The sequence below is a fragment of the Onychostruthus taczanowskii genome, unplaced genomic scaffold, assembly GCF_017590055.1.
Source record: "Onychostruthus taczanowskii isolate IOZ18803 unplaced genomic scaffold, ASM1759005v1 scaffold12, whole genome shotgun sequence".
In the NCBI taxonomy this organism is placed as follows: domain Eukaryota; kingdom Metazoa; phylum Chordata; class Aves; order Passeriformes; family Passeridae; genus Onychostruthus; species Onychostruthus taczanowskii.
The window spans coordinates 11,278,670-11,300,418 of record NW_024498351.1 but is presented as its reverse complement, the minus strand read 5'-3'; the positions used below and the strand labels follow the sequence as shown (position 1 = coordinate 11,300,418).

At 39.3% G+C, this 21,749-nt stretch overlaps 1 protein-coding gene across 1 annotated transcript in view; it reads right to left on the bottom strand.

Moving 5' to 3' along the window:
* Window positions 1–21,749, bottom strand: part of GALNTL6 (polypeptide N-acetylgalactosaminyltransferase like 6) — a 428,742-nt gene that overhangs the window by 18,664 nt on the left and 388,329 nt on the right. The window contains exons 7-9 of the mRNA XM_041395709.1: window positions 21,617–21,734; window positions 14,627–14,734; window positions 1,084–1,305 (exon numbers count right to left, since the gene is read on the bottom strand). Of these exons, the coding sequence (XP_041251643.1) occupies window positions 1,084–1,305; window positions 14,627–14,734; window positions 21,617–21,734 (448 nt within the window). The remainder of the gene's footprint in view (window positions 1–1,083; window positions 1,306–14,626; window positions 14,735–21,616; window positions 21,735–21,749) is intronic.

Here is a 21,749-nt window from a genome sequence, read left to right as displayed (position 1 = left end):
GCAGACTTGTGCCTGATCCTACCAAATGTTTTGGTCAAAGTTTCAATTTCATCCTCTGGTTTCAAATATGAAAGTTAATTTTCTGACAGCCTCAAGAACATATACAGAAAATCAGAAAAGGCTGGAACTCACAGTACAGATATTCCTATGTTTTTTTAAAAAGTAGCACAATACACTGAAAGAGTGAAACCTTCTTTATATATCTTAATGAACTGAGAGGAAAGAGCCTTCTGCACGTGGCCTATCCATTGCATGAAGCTCCTATAGTCCATGGGGGCAAAGGCTTCAGCCATTTTTCAGTGCAACTAAGGAAGTAATTTCCTCTCCTGGCTTTCCTTGTGTTCTCATTTCTTCTGCACAAAACAAACTGTCAAACCAAGGTTTGCTACAGTTCTGCTCTTCAGAAAGGTCTGAATGCAGAACATCTTTGATCACAGGTGGAGATTGGCAGCTGGCTGTTTGCTCTGCCCGTGCTCTGCACTGTTGCTCAGATATTGGCTTCTCTTTTGTGGTTTCTCCCTCCCCTCATCCATCAATGGAGAAACTGTATTTTTCTGCTAGTGGTACCTCAGTAATGACAGTACCTACAGAATATACAGAACATGTGAGCAAAATCAATCCTTTTAAAAGGAAAGTATCCAGGCCTTGCTTGTCACATTTCACGTGTGAGCAAACCTAACTCCCTATGCATACAACTGTCCTTGTAAGGACAGGAGGAGATATACCAGTAGATATGCAAAAACCCCCAAGCAGTGACCTCAGACCTCCTTTTTTCTAAGGTGATTCTCTGAATCTAAAATCTTCTGCGACATGCAGTAAGGAGTGCTACATACTTTTTTACTCATTCTTGTCCTCATTGTGAATATATCATATGCCCTCTACACATAAAGCTGTAATGAGTGACAAAAGCAACAGTGATAGTTCTAAGACATGACAGTTTCTCATTTTAATGGATAGTTCAGGGACTGTTTCAACCACTGTGAACTTCCTTAATAACACAACATAAGGTTTACTGTCATTTAATAATTTTAATTTCCCTCAATCTAAAATGTTAGATTCATTTAAATTTGATCTGTTCCTCACCTCCCCCCAGGCAGCAGGTGGAGGCTCCACAGGAGGGTAATATTTGGGGACATCCCAAGCCACTGCAGCCATGAACCACTTGAAATCTTTACACTTGAGGTGCTTGCGCAGCTCCTTCTGGGCAGAGATGTCACCAGTGGAGAGATGCCTGTACTCAGGCCGTCGCTGGTAAATGTACTCTGCAAACTCATCCATCCACGTCTCGGCCACTCGCTTCAGGTTCTGCGGGGCACAACAAAGAGTAAACATTAATTTCTTCATGTTTTGAGAGGATGATATTCATAACAGGGAAAATTTTAAACAAAACAAAACAAGAAATCAGCATTCCACACAATTTTAAAGCTTAGCTGGTCTCATTTCTCAGTCTTAAAACCTGGAAAAGTTCCAGTAACTGTGTGCTATCTTTACATCAGTGTTGAGAAAACACTACAGAGTACTAAGTACCCTGCTTTCCTGCTGGCTCTGTGAGAGACAGTCTTCTGTCTGTTGAACATCTTATTTTCCTTCACATTCTTTATGCATATTCTTCTTATGGGGTTTTGATTAATGATGGATGTTGAACAAAAATTTCCTTTCCGCTGCTTACATTGGTCCCTGTTTTTTCCCTGTTATTTCAGACCTGCTAATGTGGAAGAAATGTTCAAATTCTTCCTTCTTATGTATTTCACTTTGCATTTGAAAGGCATCTGAATTTCAATCTGTCATGATACTGCTTAGTCACCAAGCAATTCCTACCTAAATTTTAGGGTGAGGTCTTACAAGTGAATGCCTGGGGGCAAGCAGCCCCAAAGAGGAGTTGATCAGAAGAAAAAGGCCTCCTAGGATAGGAGCCACAACAACCTGTGGCTTTCTGCACTCACTCATCCTATGAACGTATCTAAGACTATTTAGTTTCCATGAAACCCAGTTCTGACTGTGTTCCATGAAGTTCATTTTTGTTGTCATTTTATAGGAAACAGAATTACCTATTTTGCTGCATAATAATTTATTCAAATTATAATTAATTAAATCAGCTGCCTCAAATTATAAAATAAAACAAATGCCATTACAAAGAAAAGTTCTGGGTAGACTGAAGAGATATATTTTATTGTTATTTACCATCAAGAAGGGGGCATCTTTTTCCTGTATTTTTGTTTGTTTTTAAAATTCCTCCTGCAACTCAATCCACACAAATTTATATGCAGATGTAGTGGGGCTTGGTCTATTCTGTATTGCCACAGCTGCCCAATAACCTTTTATTCCACCAAAAAATCAATATCTCTCTGGATGACATTGAGACACTAGGGTGTTCTTGCTGCTTTGTTTGTAAAAACAAGATAATCAAGTTTTATAATATTCTTTTTATAGAACACTAACAACAAAATGCTGAGATTCACTCTGTAATAAGCTGGAGGACAGCATACATCTGATTACCATCAACATAAGGTAATGTTTCTTTTCAGAACATTATTTGCATCTAAGTAAGCTAGATTCATACTCTGCCTCGCCTTCAAGATTGACTAGAAAATTCTTTTCCTGAATTTTATTAATCCATGTAAACTGAATGTCTCTAAACTAATAAGGCTTATCTGAATACAAAGACAGTAAGACACAGAACAAAGGAAGTACTTTTAGCTGATACTGCAAGATAAGTTTCTATGTACTTTCTCTCTGTGAAGCAAATATGTTAAACCTGCAGGGATAAAGCAAGTAACATTAAAGCAGTGTAGGAACTCACAACACTCATATCCTTATTCAGAAATGGCTTGTGCCCCACGTAAGTTTGACTTGTGTTGTAATTTCATGAAGACCTACATAACTTTACAGGAAATTAGAATTCAAGAATAGGAACTGGGTAGGACAAAGAAAACCAGAAAAAAATCAAGAACATAATCTAAATGACAATCTCACCTTTCTAGCAGAAAACCTGTAACACAGAAATTTTCTGACATGTAAAAATACTATGTGCTGAGATTTTGTACATGAGGCAAAAAAAAAATAACATTATTAGGAACATTAAACAAAAAAGCCAAAATAATGAAAATATATGTGATCTCTAGCATAACTTTCACTGCAAGGCTGCATACCTCATTTGCTACAATGCAAATGCAGTTTAGGACTGTTCTATAAAATAGTTTTTTGCAATCACTTCATCTGATAGGCTATTTTCATATTTAAAAACCATACGATAAAAAGAGCCACACAGTGCAAGTACAGTAAAAAATAAAAAGTTCTCTTAGGAAAGAAAATTCAAGGTAAGTCTTGCACCACCTATACTAAGAGTAGTCTCTGATGGACTCTCTTGTTTAGTTACTTGGCTGCACTCTGCTTTAGATGATTGTTACCAATAAAACATGAGTCCCAACAAAAATCTTGACATTATACCTGGTCACTAACTTAAAATTCTAATTCACTGGTCAAAAACTTTTTGTTTTCCAATACCACCTTTTTAACTGTTTGGGTTTCACATGTGTTTTTGTGTAAATCCACCAAACACAGTATTGAAAAAAAAAAGAGTCCGTTCTTCCCACGATTCCCCAGTATCAGGTAGGACACTTTGGATAAATCTATTTAAAACTCTGCCTCCCTGTTCTTCCAAGACCGTTCTTTCCATCATATGCTAAAAAAATGCCTGTAATGAACTAGTATATTATCCTTACTATGTTTATACATTGATTTCATAAGCCAAACCCTTATGAGGCAGCCCTTTCAATAGATTAGTTTTTAAAAATGCAGACTTTCAATAGGTTTGTTTTTAAAAATACAGACTCTTGATTTGCTAGCTCTAAATCTCCAGACTACTTATGAACATGACCAACAAGAACACTGTGTTCTGGAGTAGTGAGAAGCTGTTTCTGGGGCAAGCACTCAGCATCTAAACAATTTAAAGAGGTTTGTTGACCTCACTTAGCCTGGGTTAGCATTTCTTATCCTTATTCCCACTATACAAGCTCAGAAATCACCATACTTCCTTTTAACATAAATGTGTCCAGACTAGTAGTAAAACTCCCCATACTTGAACTGAATGCAGTCAAGAAGAGCTGCTGTCCTAAAAGCTGGTTTGGTGCAACCTTGCACAGAAAAGACAAACATCATTTACCTTCTTATTTAGAATACAGCATGTTCCTGGAGCAAAAATACAGGCTGTCCAAGATGAGATGGGTGAACTTGTAAACCAAAAATTCCCATTCTGTGGCTGTCTATCAGCATGATAAATTGCAGAGAACCTCTTAAGATCATAAGTCTTCTCTGCAAATTATGGTAGGGAGCTGCTGGGATTTTACTCATCCTATCTGAGGGGCACAACCAAAACGAGAGCCCTCATCTCTGAGCACTTTAGGCCTACCAATCAAATTACTTACTGCAAGGTAAGGATGTCATTTGAAGTCCTTTACACGTCTTCCAGAGTTGTCATTCCCATAATTTGGGTGGATGTCTGACACAGTGGATGGAGGAAGGAGAATGCTCACTTCCTCCTTGCCTGACCCTTAGGTGAGGCTAGATACAAGCTGAGTATGTCATATAAGCCCCACGAGTAGGAATGATTTTGAATAGCTACCCAATCTTGATAGTCTAGCTGTAAACCATGATTTAAGCAGTTTGACTTTGATATGATTTCTCTCTGTGTGGGTAAGTGCCCCAGAACTTGCATGCCAAAGAACTTTAGGAGCCTACCAGATTAGGTCGCATTTTGTAAACGTCTTACAGCATCATTTAGCCACTCATTTTGTTTTCATCATCATGAGACATTTAAGTTTCACAAGGAAACTAGTCTTCAAATAATTCAGAGTAACAGGAATTCGATTTGAATCTTCTTGATTTCTGTCTCCTGTTACTATTTATGTAATCTTCTGCAGAGAACTCCTTTAAATGCCAGTTTCTCAAATGGCATCAAATATCACTATAGGAAGACCCAGTTTTGGCATATCTTTGTGGTAGATCACTTTTGCTTGGATGCAATCTGAAAATCGCATGTAAATGCATGTGGAAAGGAAAAAAAGAAAAATAGAATCATAGAATCACTTAGATTCAAACTGACCTCAAAGATCATTGAATCCAACTGTTAACCCAGCACTGCCCAGTCCACCACTAAACCATGTCCCTAAGTGTCACATCTACATGGCTTTTAAATACCTCCAGGGACGGTGACTCAACCACTTCCCCGGGCAGCCTGTTCCAATGCTTGACAACATGTTTCTACAGCTGAAAATGGCGTAGCTTAGCTTGGTTGACAAATTCATTGCAAGGCTACAGATGTCCAGATTGGTTATTCTTAATAGAAAAAAAAAAAAAAAAGGAAAAGAAATAAATAAAAACAATTCAATGAAGATCAAGTAATTATTAATTAGTTACATGAATTGACACACAAAATGAAGAAGTCAGAAGGACTCTATGTGGACATCTGAGGAGGTTCTCAGGACCTATCCAAGAAGACCAATGACAATTTGTTCTCTCTTTTGTCATTTTCAGTGAAAAATTTCTGTATAAGAATAAGTAAGGCCAATGGTATTTCAGTAGATGCATATTTCCATATGTTAGGTTGTAACAGCTGTCACAAAGAAACTGTGAGGTGAATACAACAGTGACAGCAACCACACTGAGTCATCAGCTGTCATCAATTCCTCATTTACACATTCTTGATATAATCTTAATCACTGTTACAATTTTACTCTCTGGTAAATTCTTTACCACTGGGCTTACATTTAGACAAATTTTATTTAAGTTTATATGAACTCACATATTTAAGACTGTGCTTTTGCTTCGCATTTTTAATTGATAGTCTACAAGACAGTAAGTTACAATGTCACAGATACATGGATGTCATGGTTTACCCTCAGCTGACAAGTAAGCAGCACACAGCCACTTACTCAGTCCTCCTTAAAGGGGTGGGAGAGAGAATCCGAAGAGTGAAAGTGAGAGAACTCAAGAGTTGAGATAAAGACAATTTAACAGAGAAAGGAAAAACTGCACACACAAGCAAAGCCGTTCACCTCTTCCCATGGGAAGGCTGGTGTTCAGCCATCTCCAGGAAAGCAGGGCTCCATCACGCCTTATGGTGACTTGGGAGAACAAACACCATCACTCTAAACCCCTCCTTCCTCCTTCTTCCTCAGCTTTATATACTGAGCCTGATGCCATATGGTCTGGAATACCCCTGTGGTCAGTTTGGATCAGCTGTCCTGGCTGTGTCTCTTCCCAGCTCCTCACCCTGCTTGCTGGGTGGGGGTGGTGGTGTGAAGAGCAGAAAAGGCCTTGACCCAGTGCAAGCTCTGCTGAGCAATAAGGAAAATATCTCTACATTGATAACCTTTTCCAGCACTAATCCAAAACACAGCCCTATACTAATTACTCTCAAGAAAATTAACTCTATCTCAGCCAAAGCCAGCACAGCAGACTTCAATAAAAGAGTTTAAATCAACTTGACTAGAGAAAGAGAGAGACAAATGAGGACTTCTGCACTTGAAAAAAGAAAATTTTTCATGGGCCATTTTCTGTCCCTTTTTTAAGTGTGTAAGATCACCTGTCATTTTCAAGAGACGTGATATTACTCTGAGAAGAAAGCAGACACCGAGCATGAGACTGGAACATCAGGGTGAGACAGGGACATGTCAAAGAATAGGTCCATAAATATTAGCTCTAAGGAAAGTTTAACTGGAGTAGTCCCTAATATGAGAGGGGTAGTGTTGCTGTTCATTTGGGGATCCCCGGGGAGTCCCTGGGGGGCCCCCAAAGCTGTATCTTCACTGGCAGCAGCAGGCAGGCAAGGAGACTCCACACAGCTCCTGCGGGTGCTGATTAGATGAGGGTTTTTTGGGGGTCCCACCCCCGGGGAGCAGCATGGTTGCTGAGGGAGAAGGGAGAGAGAGAGAGAGAGCCTGGGGAGAAAAGGGCCAAGAGAGAGGGTAGTTCCTCGCTTTGTCACTGTGTGCTGGCTTGAGATGACAGCAAGGACTCTTAAGAGAGCTCCTGAGCTATACTGCGAGCCAGCACACCTCCATCCTCCAGGTGCATCTTTTCCAATTAACATTTTAGATGCAGCACTTGGATTAATATAACACTGTAATTCCTGTTCTTTAGTTTCTCCAGATGTTCTAAAGATTTTTATCAAGTATCACTAAAGGAGCACAATGGTTCTATTGTTTGTTTCATTTCACCTGCATAACTGTTTTTTTTCTGCTTTTGTGTCTACCTCACCACACGTAACTGACCCTGATCTCAATCAATAGACTTTACTTTTGTCAATATTAAACTACTACTGGAACATTTGAAACCTGTAATGAGATCCTATTGTCCTGCATTTAATCTGAACATTTTCCAGGAAGCTGGATGTCACCAGCTGGTGTTTGTCACATGAGACAGGACACCAAAATCACTTTCAATTATGCCAGTCAAATACGAATCACCACAGTATGTCTGAGGCCTGACTGTATTTTGGTTGTGAAATGTAAGAGGGAACATTACTGTTTACTTGCCAAGAATAACACAACAGTCTCAGCAACAACTGACACATTAATCTCTTTTTCTTCCTAGTAAAATTCTAGTGTTATTATTTTCACCTCACCTAAATCATCTTACCAATTTAGATTTTTCTATTTTTTTTTGTGAAGCACAGTATTGTTGCTAATTCAAAATGTGTGTTCTGTTTACCTCTAAAAGCAGCTGTATTTAATTTGGCTGGAAATAATACAATATACAGTTTGGTTTACACAAAATGTATTTAAAAAGTGCATTGGGATCTATCCAGTCAAGACAACTCTATGTGCCTCTGGAATATGGGTAGCATAATGTTACAATGAATCATCACAGAGAAGAGAACAAAGTGACTGGAGGAGCTCATCCAACAAGTATGGATTAATATGCCAGAAATGGCAGGGTATAAAACTCCAGAGCACTCACAAAGAGAAAAACGATACCCTCAGTTTTGTACAAAGATCCTTCCATCAGTGTCAGAACACAAAGTTTACCATTTCTGTGAATTTCTAAAGCAGAAAAACAATAAAACATTTCCTGGACACTAACCATGGTCTTGTGATGTTCAGGTTTTAATATTTTAACCTGCCCACATCAGTTAAGCCTCAGCTGGGGGGTTTCATACCATTCCCTTTCTTCCCTAGCTCCCTTTTAATTTACACAGTGCTACTGTTCTTCAATATTTTCCCTTCTTGGGTATCTTATTTTGGTTCCTTACACATAACTGTGTTTAAACTTAACTGGGTTTCATATCAGAAATATTTATGTTAAAAACTCCAAGAACCTGCAAGACCCAACCAAATAAAGAGATGTCTGCAGGCATAAAACAAATGCATCCGCATGGAAGACATTATTCTAATTAGGTGACAAAGTTGGTGTGGTATATAAATAAATCTTCTATGAGTTAGCACAGCTGGCAGAGAGGCAAGAGCCTATTTATTTTCAGCCAGTAGTTTGCAAATACCTAGAACTGAAATTCCACAGACGTCATCTGAAAACAAACAGGATTTCATTCTCTCTATAAAAGTTTGTATCTCCACCAGGTACACAAAAATAGTAATTTAAGAACTATGCATTGGAAAATCTAAACCTCTTGCTCAAATGAGGCCAACCTGCAGAGTTTGGGGGCAGGGATGTTTCTGGTCCTTGTGAGGATGCTGCCTGCCCCTAGCTCTGTGGGTGTGAGGGGGCTGTGGAACACAGAATGACACTACAAAAACATCTCCACAAATTTGCTGCCTGTTGCCATGCTTGTGTTACAGACCCATACAGACCATAGCCCATCCCAGCAGCTGAGCCTGGAAGAGTTCAGGGGTTTGACTCCAAATAGGTTTATTGAGCCTCATAACTTGGGTTCCAGTGCTAGCCTGTGCAGTAAATCCTGTCAAGTAGATGCTACCACTTTGATGTAGTTATTGTCCAAGAATATCTAGTTCTCCATCTTCTTTGTGATCTTTTAGCTAAGCTAAGCTCTCTATCCCATTGTATCCCATTGTCTATCCCAGTGACTTAAAAGAAAAACTTCTATTCAGATTGGAGAAAACATAAAAAAAACAAACCAAACCAAATGCCCAAAAAATTACTTTGCCTTTTTTGTATTCAAGGATTAGAAGATCAAAGAATCAAGAATGGGTAATGCTGGCAGGGACCACAGCGGGTCATCTGGTCCAGCCTCCCTACTACAGCAGGGCCATCTCAAAGTGCATGGCACAGGATTATGTCCAGATGGTTCTTGAACATCTCCAGTGAGGGAGACTTCACAACCTCCTTGGACAATCTGTTCTGGTGCTCAGTCAACTGCACAGTAAAGAAATTCTTCCTCGTGTTCATTTGGAATTTCCTGTGCATCAGTTTCCACTGCCTCTTGTCCTATTGCTGAGCACCACTGAGCAAAGCCTGGCTCCATCCTCTGACACCCTCCCTTCAGATACTGACAGGCATGGATGAGGTCTCCTCTCAGTTCTCCTTTCTCAAGGCTGAACAGGCCCAGCTCCCTCAGCCTTTCCTTGTAAGAGAGATGCTCCAATTTCTTAATCATCTTTATTGCTCTCTCCAGAAGCTCCATGTCTCTCTTGTCCTGAGGAGCCCAGAATAGGACACAGCACTCTATATGAGGACTCACCAGAGCTGAGTAAAGGGGCAGGATCACCTCCCTTGACCTGCTGGAATGTTCTTCCTAATGTACCCCAGGACACCACTGGCCTCTTGGCCACAAGGAGACTGCTGGCTCATGGACAGCTTGGTGTCCACCACGACCCCTATATCCTTCTTCACAGAGCTGCTCTCCAGCAGGTCAGCCCCAGCCTGAACTGGTGCCTGGGGTTTTTCCCTCCCCAGGTGTGGGATCCTGCAGTTGCCTTTGTTGAATTTCAGCTGGTTCCTCTCTGCCCATCTGCCCCTCCAACCTGCCAAGGTCCCTCTGAAGGGCTGCACAGCACTCTGGGGTATCAGCCACTCCTCCCAGCTTTGTGTCATCAGTCAACTTGCTGAGCAGGATCTGCCCCTTCATTCAAGTAATTCTGAATGAATGAATACATAAAATAATACTGGGCCCAGTGACAGGCCTCCAACTAGACCCTGTGCCACTGATTCCAACCCTCTGGGATCTGCCATTCTTCCTCATAGAGCCAGCCCTCTCTCCACCTCACTGTCCACCCATCTAACCAACTCTCCTTGAGTTTGCCTGTAAGGATGTTATGTGAGACAGTGTCAAAAGCTTTGTCCAAATCAAGGATAATAATTTAAATATTTTCGTTGGTAAGTACTCTGTTTGAGATCTTAGTTTAGTTAGTTTTAATAATAAATGCATAAGTCTCATAATGAAAAGTATTACAATGGAAACAAAACAGCTGTATTGTGTAATAATCATAGTTATCATGTATTATAGAAGTGATGTTCTAAGAAGGTGATTCTTGCTTGATTCCTAAATAATGTGCCTGTTCTAAGCTAACACTGAACCTGCTTACTGTGTTTGCTGAATCATAACTGACTTTTTGCTACAGTCTTTTGTGCTACAGAGGTGATTGCAAAAGTGCTAGCAGCATTCCCTGAACAGCATGCCACAGCTATCCATTCACACTCTGGTCAAGAGAAAATGTAGCCATCACCTAAATGATTCTTCTGATTCTTTAATCTGCCTAGAAAAAGAATATAAAATGTTCATGGACCACTTTAAGAAACTCCCAGCTATTGTTTGCAGATGGAAAAAAATAGACCAAAACAGTCATATTAAAGGAAGCCCTGACAAAACTGCAAGTGTGGCCAGAGCACCAGATGATATAGTTACAACAATTTTCTTTGAAGACCCCTTTTGAAGCCACACAAAAAGGCTGAGACAATGGCTCAGGTGGAAATCTGAGCCTACTTTTATCAGTTGAATTCCTAAACCCAAACTCGTGCAAGTTCCAATTCGGTGACACCATGTAATGAGAGAAATGTCATTGTGCTTGTGCCTGATGTGCCAGACAATGATAGTGATGTGGGATCCCATGTCCTGGCAGGCAGGGAGGAATTCAGCTTGGGTTAGCATCCAATTTGAATTTCAGTGGGATTGCCCTTCCCTTCAAAAAGGCCTAATGTGCTAATGGTCTGTGGTTAATCCTAAAATGCTGTGTAAAATACCTGCAAGAAAAAGAAATTCTGTAGATATATTTTGAAACTTATTTCATCTCTGCATATCCTATGGAATAGTGAGATTTTATTGATATATTTCTTACAGCTTTTGTAGAATCACAAATAGAAAAAAACACCCAAAAAGCAAATAGAAAACTAAAGAAAATAAATAATAAATTGAGATACACCTAGAAGAAAATGCTAAGAATATTCTGCAGTCCAATTTCATAGGTAACTTGCTAGAAGTAAATGGCTTAGCTGGAACTGTTAAAAGGGAAGCAACAACCACAAATACAAAAAGCAATTAAATAATCCAGTAAAACAATTCAGTAGTTTTTAGAATGTGGGGATTTGCTTTCTAAACATGCCTTACCTAAAACAAACAGGCAAAATTAGTTATTATTTACTGCAGTTTTGTACAGAGATTGACAGGTTTGGAATGAATGAATAATTATGTGGTGCTTCCAGGTTATAAAGTGGAATCAGTGTTGACATCTGCATGCCTATTAATATTTCTTTACGTGCAATTACCTGTAAATTTAACACTGACTGCTTTCGGCAAGCAGCAATATTTCAAGACATCTTCAGACAAAAAAATATTCAGTCTTTTTATCTACATTTGATTGTCAGAATCTGTTTATAAATCTACTAGGCATGTTTATGGCTTTCTTTAATTTTGCCTGCAGCACCAAACAATATCACTAACTGCTTTATATGTGTATGCTTTTCAGTTTATGTGGGGTGTGGCAGCAACCAATATGCATAAGCTTCCCCAGTCTTGAGTGACAGATAAGATAGAAAATTGATGTCATGATCCATACTATTATGTGTGGTACAATAATGATTATTTAGTGATGGGGAGGTCTAACAAAGTTTTTGACAGGTCTCTGATTTATTAAAGCATATGTAATTCTCATGCCAAGTTACAGCTCTCTAAACAGATACTGAGATTGGTCAAGTGTTACACAGCTGGATGAAACTGTGTGTTGAAACTCACTGCTAAAAGATAAAGAATGGTGAAATCCCAAGGGAAGGTAAACCACTTACTTTAAAGATTATGTTTTAAGGGTAAACATAAGCTGAAACAGCTGGAAAGGAAACCCATGGCATGATTTGGGCTATGCCTGAATTTGTCTAGGAGCTCTGTTCTCTTCCTAATCCCAGTCCCCAGTTCCCTTGCGCTGGTGCTGGGGAAGAGGATAGGAAAATTTGTCAACCTTTTATGCAGTACCTGCACAAGGGGAAATTCTCCCTTAGTTAACAAAGGTCTCTTGCAATCATTTACAGAATCTGAGCTGGGCTTTCTAGGGCTTATTCCTTTGGGAACTGCATCTCCGGCATGCTCCTTTAAACAGCAGAAGGTGGAAAAGGATTTAGTAAAAAACCAATGTGGAAACTTCTTAGTAGTAAAAAGTACTGCTTTTGGCAGTGGGGATAATATTTCCAGATATTATTGTGTTACTCATTATATATTTGAACTAGAAGGAAGTTTTTAATAAAAAACTCATAAGGTGTAGATTATAATCTTTGGATAATATAACACTTGGAGGATAAAGCAAAGACAGTTGAAATATCCAGGCCACTCCTGTGGATATTTGCCTAATATTATTTTGGCTAACGTCTCTGTTTGGGGCTGACACACTGAAGATTAATCTGTCCTTGATTTTCATTTTCTGGCAAGGATGAGAGAAAGAGTATATTTTTAGATTTAAAACTACACACAATATGATGGGTCAAGGACAAAATCCTCTTTCTTGCCTAGTTATTGAAATAGCCCAAAACACCAAAGCATACAGATGCTCTTGTTCTCTTGTTAGCCTTGATGCAATGAAAAGAATACTGTACTGGAAGGAAGCTGTGAATCTGAGAATTCAAAGTTTCTTTTAGTGACAACTGTATGTCACAAATTTACCAAAGCATCATGTTTTGGACTGCCACAACACAGAAAGAACTATCCATTTTTGAATGAAATGATAAGACCCACCACTAGATCTTTTCCCACAAGTTATAAAGTAATCAGTCTCTGCATGGGCAGACATATCATATTTATAACTGGAAATGTTTTTCCAGTAATATTTCATACATTATTTATTGAAATCAAGCTAAAATAAATAGTACAGGGAGGCTGCAGGCTGTGGCTACCTGATGGTTGTAGGCATTCACAGTGCCATCATGAAAGCCAGTTAAGTGCAGAGCTGTGCAAGATGCCAGTAGCATAAATAGAAATTACTGTATTCTGCTGCTACAGGTAGTGCACGAGGCAGCATATTCTCTAATGAGATACTATGTGCTGTAACAGAAGAAAATAGAGACTGAGGTTTGAATTTCTTATTTCCAGTTGTGTGATTTTTTGCAGGGAATATCATGAGTGAAGCAGTTTCATTCAGGCAGTCAAATCTGGATGGGGCAACTCTGACAGGACACAGAGCTATACTTGGTGAAGATATTAATCTCACAATTTAGTCAATACAGTTTTTGTCCCCACCACTAATTCCATTACTGAATTTTGTGCCACAGTGTCTACACTGATGCCCTGTTAATGCAAATTCTTCTTTCTGTCTAGCCAGCTGGCAGGCAGGCAGCACAGGCAGCCTCCGTTTTCTGCTGCAGTTAGTACAGCAAGCCTGGTCCTGTGGTGCTGAAACCGAGAATATCTCCCCCTTAAAGCAAGAAATTAATTCTTTTATTCATACCACATTTTCATTATTAAGAAAAAACTATGATTCATAAAGTATTACCCTATGGCAATATGCAGACTTTAATATTAATGCCATTTTATTATTAAAAAAAATCCTCTAAACCAGAAAAGATTCAACTCAAGCATGAATAAATACCAGTATCTTCCTGGAAGCTACATCTGTGCCCTTCATCTCCCATCTTTTGACATCCTGTGAACATCTCCAGAAAGTTACAGAACATTTTCTCTTGAGCAAAAAGCCCCTCATGGATATGAATGTGTTCAGTAGTCTTTGAGAAATGTCTAGAGGTCTTGTAATTCTCACTCTCACAGCTCCAAGCTGGCTGTATTCCACAACCAGATTTTACACAAAAATGAGGCAGTCGCTCAAATAATTGTTACTCAGTCCCTTTGCCTCAGAAAACATCCCTTCCATGAGATTCTGCTAGTTCTGCTGACTGATAAGAAAATGTGAATTCAAATTAGTCCTGCTTACAAAAACTATGACTGACAACACTGTGCAATTTGAGAACTGCAAGCCTTAGGTTATTCCTAGGTTCTTTTGAATCAGCATGAAACGTGCTTCTGTGCTGAGACGTCCAGCCCTGTAATTTTAAGCTTCCATTTTATTCTTGGCAATCTTATCTCTGAAAGGCAGGATAACTGTTGTAATTGCACATCTCATTTCAGAAAAATAAAGAAACATTCATTTTCCATTTTAATAGTTTACTGGAAACTGGTTCACAAGGAATGAAGAGACTGATAATGAATGAAAATGAAAAACAGCAAGACCCAATTACTCACCCGTGCAAGGCTGGTTCCAGAAGGGACTTTATACGGGACATACTTTCTGTAGATATGTCCAACTCGAGAGCATGGAACATCATACATGCCACCTCCACACATCCACACCTGGAAAGCAGACAGAAAGCAAGTGAAAGAATGATTCTGGAAACAAATGAGGCAAAAAAAGCAGATTTTAGCTAATGTGTATGTGAAAAATACATATAATTCTGTGCCGACCCTTCCCACTGTCACGGCGGCCTTCTTGACATGCTGGTAACTGGGATATGGTAACGTGGCAGACTCTCCCACCCAGAGTCTAACTGTGCAAAAGCAGAGCATGTTCAAAAGAAAATTATAAAATATATATAAATAGAATAGGAATAGGAATAGGAATAGGAATAGGAATAGGAATAGGAATAGGAGAAGAGAAGAGAAGAGAAGAGAAGAGAAGAGAAGAGAAGAGAAAAGAAGAGAAGAGAAGAGAAGAGAAGAGAAGAGAAGAGAAGAGAAGAGAAGAGAAGAGAGCTTGGGTTGGAAGGGAGTTGAAGTTCGGCCACTTTCATAGTGCTTGCCTGTTTGTGTTATAGTGGGTATATCTGCCTGATGTGTGTGTATATATATATGTAGTGGATATATCTACCTGAATTCAGCCCCTGACTGACTGCTATTCACACTGTGAATGGTGAAAATAGGGGTTAGAGTGAAGGCTTGAATTACAAAGTGATTTAGGTAGCTGCTTCTTATGGATCATTTGTGTGTCAGCCCTTACAGTCCCTTAGCAATTAGCCATGGCATCCAACTGAGACCTGATAATGAAATGTTTAAGCATCTAATCTCATTACAGAGCAAACCTAAGTACACTAATGTAAATGTCTAAGGAAGGCTGGAAACTGTGAAAGTGGGGCTTTGTCTTTAAATTCCATGGATGCAATGTGCAGCTGGATAGAGTTGATAGAGCTAGTTGGGAAGCTGCTGCTTACTACCTGCCATCACAAACTGACTAAGGCATAGGAGCTCTGGGTAGGTGCCTCTGGACATGTCACCTACTCTCCCAGTAAGCACAGTCCTTCGTAGGGAGGAAGTTTACTGGTGGATTGGGAATGGAGACCCAAATGAATGCTCTGCCTCCATGCCAAAATAGGTTATTACCACCCAGAGCAATCTTGCATGAAGTCATGCCATGTGGACATGAGGATAATTTTCTTTAAAAAAAACATTTTGTAAAAGCTGCCTCTTAAATAAACCTTGAAATCCTCACCTGTTTCATCTCACAACAGCTAATTCACTGGAAAATGTGCATAAACATAGTAAATTATCATAAAAGCAAGAGTATTCAAATAAGGTTATTTACCTTTCTAACAATATTTCAGTATTTCCTTTGTATGTTACATCATTTGTACTTTTTTTAAGTGGGAATTTTCTCTCTGTGCCTGTCTTCAAACAACCCCATGCATCGATGAAAGCACAGACCTCTGTTTACTATTTGTTCTTGTTTTTTAAATGGAGTTGTCATTTCTAAGGCTATACAAATTATTACTGTGATTAATCAAGGCTTCTTAGAATGGGCAGCACAGCAGTGTGACTCAAAGGTTAGCCCAGCAAAAATTTAAAGGACAAGAAAGCAGAAATTACATATATATACACACTCACACATATATATGCGCCAGTATTATTTTAACTGAGGCAATGAGAGCTGCAGTAGATATATATTGCATTTCCTCTAAAGCAGTAGGATAACAGTTAAAAAAAAAAAAAGAAAAGAAACCCCAGTCAGATATGCTGAGGCAATAACAAGTGGGAGGAAATAACACTGTGTTAGGCTTATATTTGATAGATATAAAACCTGAAAATGCTGTGCTGCACCTGAGGTGTGCTGTGCAGGGTAATTGAAATGAATCTTGGGCTGCCTTGAAGGACATTTAGCAGCTGTTCCTGTTTATCTTTCAGCTTCAGAATGGTATTAAAAGCATTTTTTATATTTTCCTGAGAAGATAAATTCTGGCAACTTTGTCTTTAAAATGTGCATTTTTTTGTCACGTGCACTAAATACAAGAAATTGGAGAATGACTACTGTGTTAAGTATTACAGACCTCCAGTATACCATGAAAGAAACTCAGGTGGTGTGGGACATTTGGCAAAATTATATCAGAAGCAATGAAATTCTCAGGATCGTTAATGTCTCCTTCTTACAAAAGCAATGAATCTGGTCTGCAGCTGAGGTATAAAAAACAAAGAGAAACCAAAATAATGCAATTCCAGCTTGGAAAGATCAAAAGAGTAGTTTATGTGTCAACTAGAGGCTATCTCACAATTTATCTTTATATGGCTCCTTCCAACAGAATGTTGCAAAACACTTTATAGGGATGATAGAAAGCAAAAAGCAGGCATTAACACAAGCTTTAAAAGAAATTAAGCTGTGGTTATGTGGCTTTGTTCCTGACTGGAGTTTAGATGCCACAGATGTATTTTTTGGCTCTGTTCTACAGCTCCTGTGGGATTTTGGGTGAATCACTCTCTTTTCACATTACTTCTTTGTCTTTTAAATTGAATTCTGCCTTCTCTTGTGATTCCCCCATCTTATCTCTCTGGTTTATGAGTGATCCAGCCTGGAAACTACCTGGAAAATGTAAATACTGTGCATGCAAGACTGAGATTCCAATCCATATGCTACTCTGTAGTCATAATTACTGTAGTAAGATTTTTGAGCAGTGGAGGATGTGTCGCTGGGGAATAGGAACATAAACATATAGCAAATTATGCAAAGGATTTAGAGGGTACTGAATGGACTTTGGATTAGGCTTCAAAACTAAATGAGAAATGTACTGCTGCTGAGAGTCAGTAACAAGACAGACAACAGTGAGAGACATTGAAATGAAGGGAAAATACAAACTGTAAACTGGTGGAAGAGAAATATAAAGTATTTAATACAAAGGCAACAACTTGGTGCTCTTCATATTGTGCAAGAGGGATGACTACAAACGGGAGAAATGTATTACGACAGTGGGGCTGAAAAAGTTGTAGAAAATAACAATATAAAAATGTTATGGGATTTTTCAGTCACTCTTCTTGAAATATAAGCCAGAAGAAAAGATTTGGCAGCTGTAGAAAAGGAGAAAGAACAATATTTTCCTGTGAACTTCTACACACAGTGAGAATGTTCCTCTAAATGAAAAAAAAATTGAAAAATAGGATCACTGACTGCAAATCTACAGTCAATGGGTCTGCAAATTGCAAAACCATTTACTGGAGGTGAAGTGGGATTTCCTGTCAGGAAATATTAAAACTGTACCATGTAAACTGGGAACTGGTGACTGTGGGTATTTCAGCGATATCTCCAGCACCTCTAAAATTCTGAAGAAACTGGCAATATTCCACATTTGTCAGTCCTTCATATAGATTACAACTGCACTACCAAGTGGTAATGCTCCTCCATTCCCTATCTCCGGCCAAGATTGACAGTTGTGGAGGGAATTAATAGTGATTATGATGATAATGAAAGGGATTAATGAACTTGGAGGTGTGTTTTGGAAAAGAGGGATGAAGAGAATTTGAAAGGCATGGATAAGGATAAAACAACTGTAGATACAGATGACTACCTTCAAGAGGCTAGGGAATCACCATTAGCATTTTTGTTAAGGTATGATTTACAATGCCTGAGAAATGCCTCATGCAAAGGATTGCACTGGGTTTGCATGGCCAGGTTTTGGTAGCAGGGGGGCAATAGGGGAAGCTTCTGTGAGAAGCTGCCAGAAGCTTCCCTCAGGCTGAACAGGGCCAATCCAGCTGGCTCCAGGACAGACATGCCCTGGTCCAAGGCCATCAGCGATGGTGGTAGCACCTCTGGGATAACAGATTTCAGAAGAGGGAAAAGTTACTGTGCACCTTTAGCTAGAGAGAGGAGTGACAGTATGTGAGAGCACCAGCTCTGCAGACATCAAGGTCAGGGAAGAAGGGGAGGGAGGAGGTGGCCCAGGTGCTGGAGCTGGAGTGATTCCCTTGCAGCCTGTGGTGAAAACCAGGGTAAGACAGCTGTGCCTCTGCAACCCGTGAAAGGTTCATGGTGGAGCAGAGATCACAGAGGACCTGCTGCCCCTGGAGGACCTCATGCTGGAGCAGGTGAAGAGTGTGAGGAGTCCTCTCCGTGGGGAGGAAGGAATAGCAGAGACTACATATGATGAACTGACCGTAGTCCCCATTTCCCATTCCCAAGAGTGAGGAGGAGGAGAAAATAGGGAATGAAGTGGAGAAGAAGGGAAGGGTAGGGGAAGGTGTTTAAAATTTGGGTTTATTTCTCATTGCCCTGCTCTGATTTGATTGGTAATAAAATATTTTTTCCCAGGTCAGGTCACCTTTGTCCATGATGGTAACTGGTGAGTCATCTCTCCCTCTCCTTGATCGGTGAGTCTTTTGTTATATTTCCTTTCCCTTACTCACATGAGGAGTGGGGTGTTAGAGCAGCTTTGCTGGGCACCTGGTAAACAACCAAGGTCAAGCACAAGGGTCTTCAGGAAACACAGGACATTAGTAGGTTTTGCTGCTGTGCTGCGCTGATTACTACATATACTGTCTAACAGATTTAAATTTAGGATTTCCCAAATAGTGGCGTTCCTTGTTATTGTGAAGAGATGCTATTAATCAGGTGAGCTCCAGTGCTTTGCCAGCTTTCACAAGTCTAGCACGCACCGAAGAGTACTGTCAGCAAGATGTCTTACACCTTTTTAATGAAAAAAAAAAAGGGACCCTGATGTTGCAAAAAATTAAAATACTGAATACTTTTAAATGTAAAATTCAATCTAAGGAACTATTTAATGAAGAGGTCATATTTAGAGACAGTTTGTGGCCTTGTCACCATCCAGAGTACTCCAAATAATTATTTGCCAAGCAACTTAAAGTAAGATGTTGCACCAACACACAGCACCTGTCCGACAACACTTCCACAGACCATAGATGTGGATGCTCTAAGAAAGAGTAAATGTCATCTCTAGATTCACTCAAGTGAAGCCAAGGAAGCTGAACCAGTCTGGTTGTTTGGCTTTTTCACTGACTTTCACTGACTTTGGAACAACTTGCAAGTCCACTGTCTTACCAAGTTTTCTCAACAGATCTGGTAAATTGAACTGTCTGGCCAACTTGTCCTCATTTAATAAGTTTTAAGATAACTGAATCTATAGCTATAGTAAAACCTGCTGAAGCAGAAACCTTTCCCAAACTGATTGTGGTGATTCTGACATAATAAACCTCAGCTCTTTCTGTTTGTCTCTCCCCACTCTGAGATTTTTTTCCAAGTTTTTGTTATTCCAAACCAAACAGCAATTTTTTTTTTTTTTTTTTTTACATTTCTTATATTCTTCCAGTAGGAATTTACTCCTATTTGGCAGTCATTTCTATAGACTATTTTTTCCTTCTTTTAACACTAGTAAGAAAGGACAGGGACCCAAAGTTTATTATATACTAATAAGATAGATCCAGAGATATGACTGAAATGAGACACAGGGTGCCACAGCTGCCTCCAAAAAAAATCTCCCTCACTTGAAAAAAACATATTGGGACAATCTGGTATCTAAATTTCCACTTGTGTTACCATGGTTTCTATATAAAGTCTGGAGAGAACAAGTATATTCTTTGCAATGATGAATAAAAGGAATATTTGAAATAGGATAAAAAAAAGCATGGATGACCTGTCAGAGATCATTGTGACAGCTACAAGTAACTACTTATATTTGCCTCTGAAACAATCTAAATGGACAGAAGGTAAATCAATATGTTCTAAACATACAGTCTAGCTATTGAGTTTCCCCTGCCTTCCTGTTTTACTTTGCTGAGGTATAAAAATGATTTGGAGAAACACAAGAGTATGCCAGTTAATGCAAAACATTTTGCAGTTCTTGGAACTCCTGTAAAGACAGCGTGGAAAACCAGTGCTGGGTGACAGTGTACATTTCATTCAGCAGAATGGCCTCAGCATTGTTTTAATTGCAGCTGAAACTCAGCTGCAAGAGATCTGATATTAGTAATGGCTGACATGATATATTTATTTAAAGAGCTTTACACTGACAGAGTTTGGAAGTAGGCTGGAAGGATCCTAGAGCTAAATTTGAATTGCAGTTTCAGTTCCAAGCTTTATCCAAATACATTTGACTCAAATAATCTAAGTCAGGAAAGTCTATCAAGCCCTTGTAAAACTTTGCATATAGAGACCAAGAGGTAAAATTTTCATGTCTTTGAGTATACTGGAAAATAAACTCAGTTTTCAAAATTAGACATGTTAGTCCTCAGCAAACTAATAAAAATGCCTGTCTTACATGTAGAAAGTAAAAAGACTTTCAGCTCTACATGTAAATGCCAAGTGACTGATTTCAATACACATGTCCACATACAGGATATGAAGGTATACTACAACATGTCTGGTTGTACACAACATGAGCACTTGAGAACTCCCCATATGTCATTACAACAATTTAAATGCAATTTAAAAAATCTGCTTTGTAACAGCTGGCCTGCAGACAACAGCTCATGGCAGGTGAGCTGCTCTAGTGATCCTGCTATTGAAAGGAGTCTTTCTTCCTATGACTTTCTCTATTTCCACCCATTTTCTTGAGCTGACTCCAGGGGACCCTATCCCCAGAGAGGATTAAACTTGTTGATCTGGACAGAAAAATTATTCAATTTTCTTTTTTGCTGGGTTAGTTCTCTGTTGGCTTGTTGAACTGAGCTCAACACTTGAGCACAAACAAGCACCTGAGCAAAGGTAAGTAGAGAAGACTTGATAAAAGGGAAAAGGTGGAATGTCATTCTTTGACAGTGGTAAGCTGATTTTCAGAGGGAGCTACACTTAGTGTGATTTTGTATGGCTTCTGGAGCATTTGCTTATGGCACTGTGGAAATTCCTAATGAAAAGAAGTATTGTATTAAATTAATTTTAGTTAAAAAAACCAGAAGCTCAGATGAATGAAAGCATCGTGATAACACCAGCAAGCAAGTATTCTATAAAGTGGCTTGATGACTTACCTTAAAGGAGATTTCATACTGCTCTCCTCCCCATATTTCTAATCCTGGATCATAGCCTCCCAGCTCCCAAAACCATTTCCGGTTAACGGCAAATAGACCTCCAGCCATTACAGGAGACCTGAAGGATGAATAA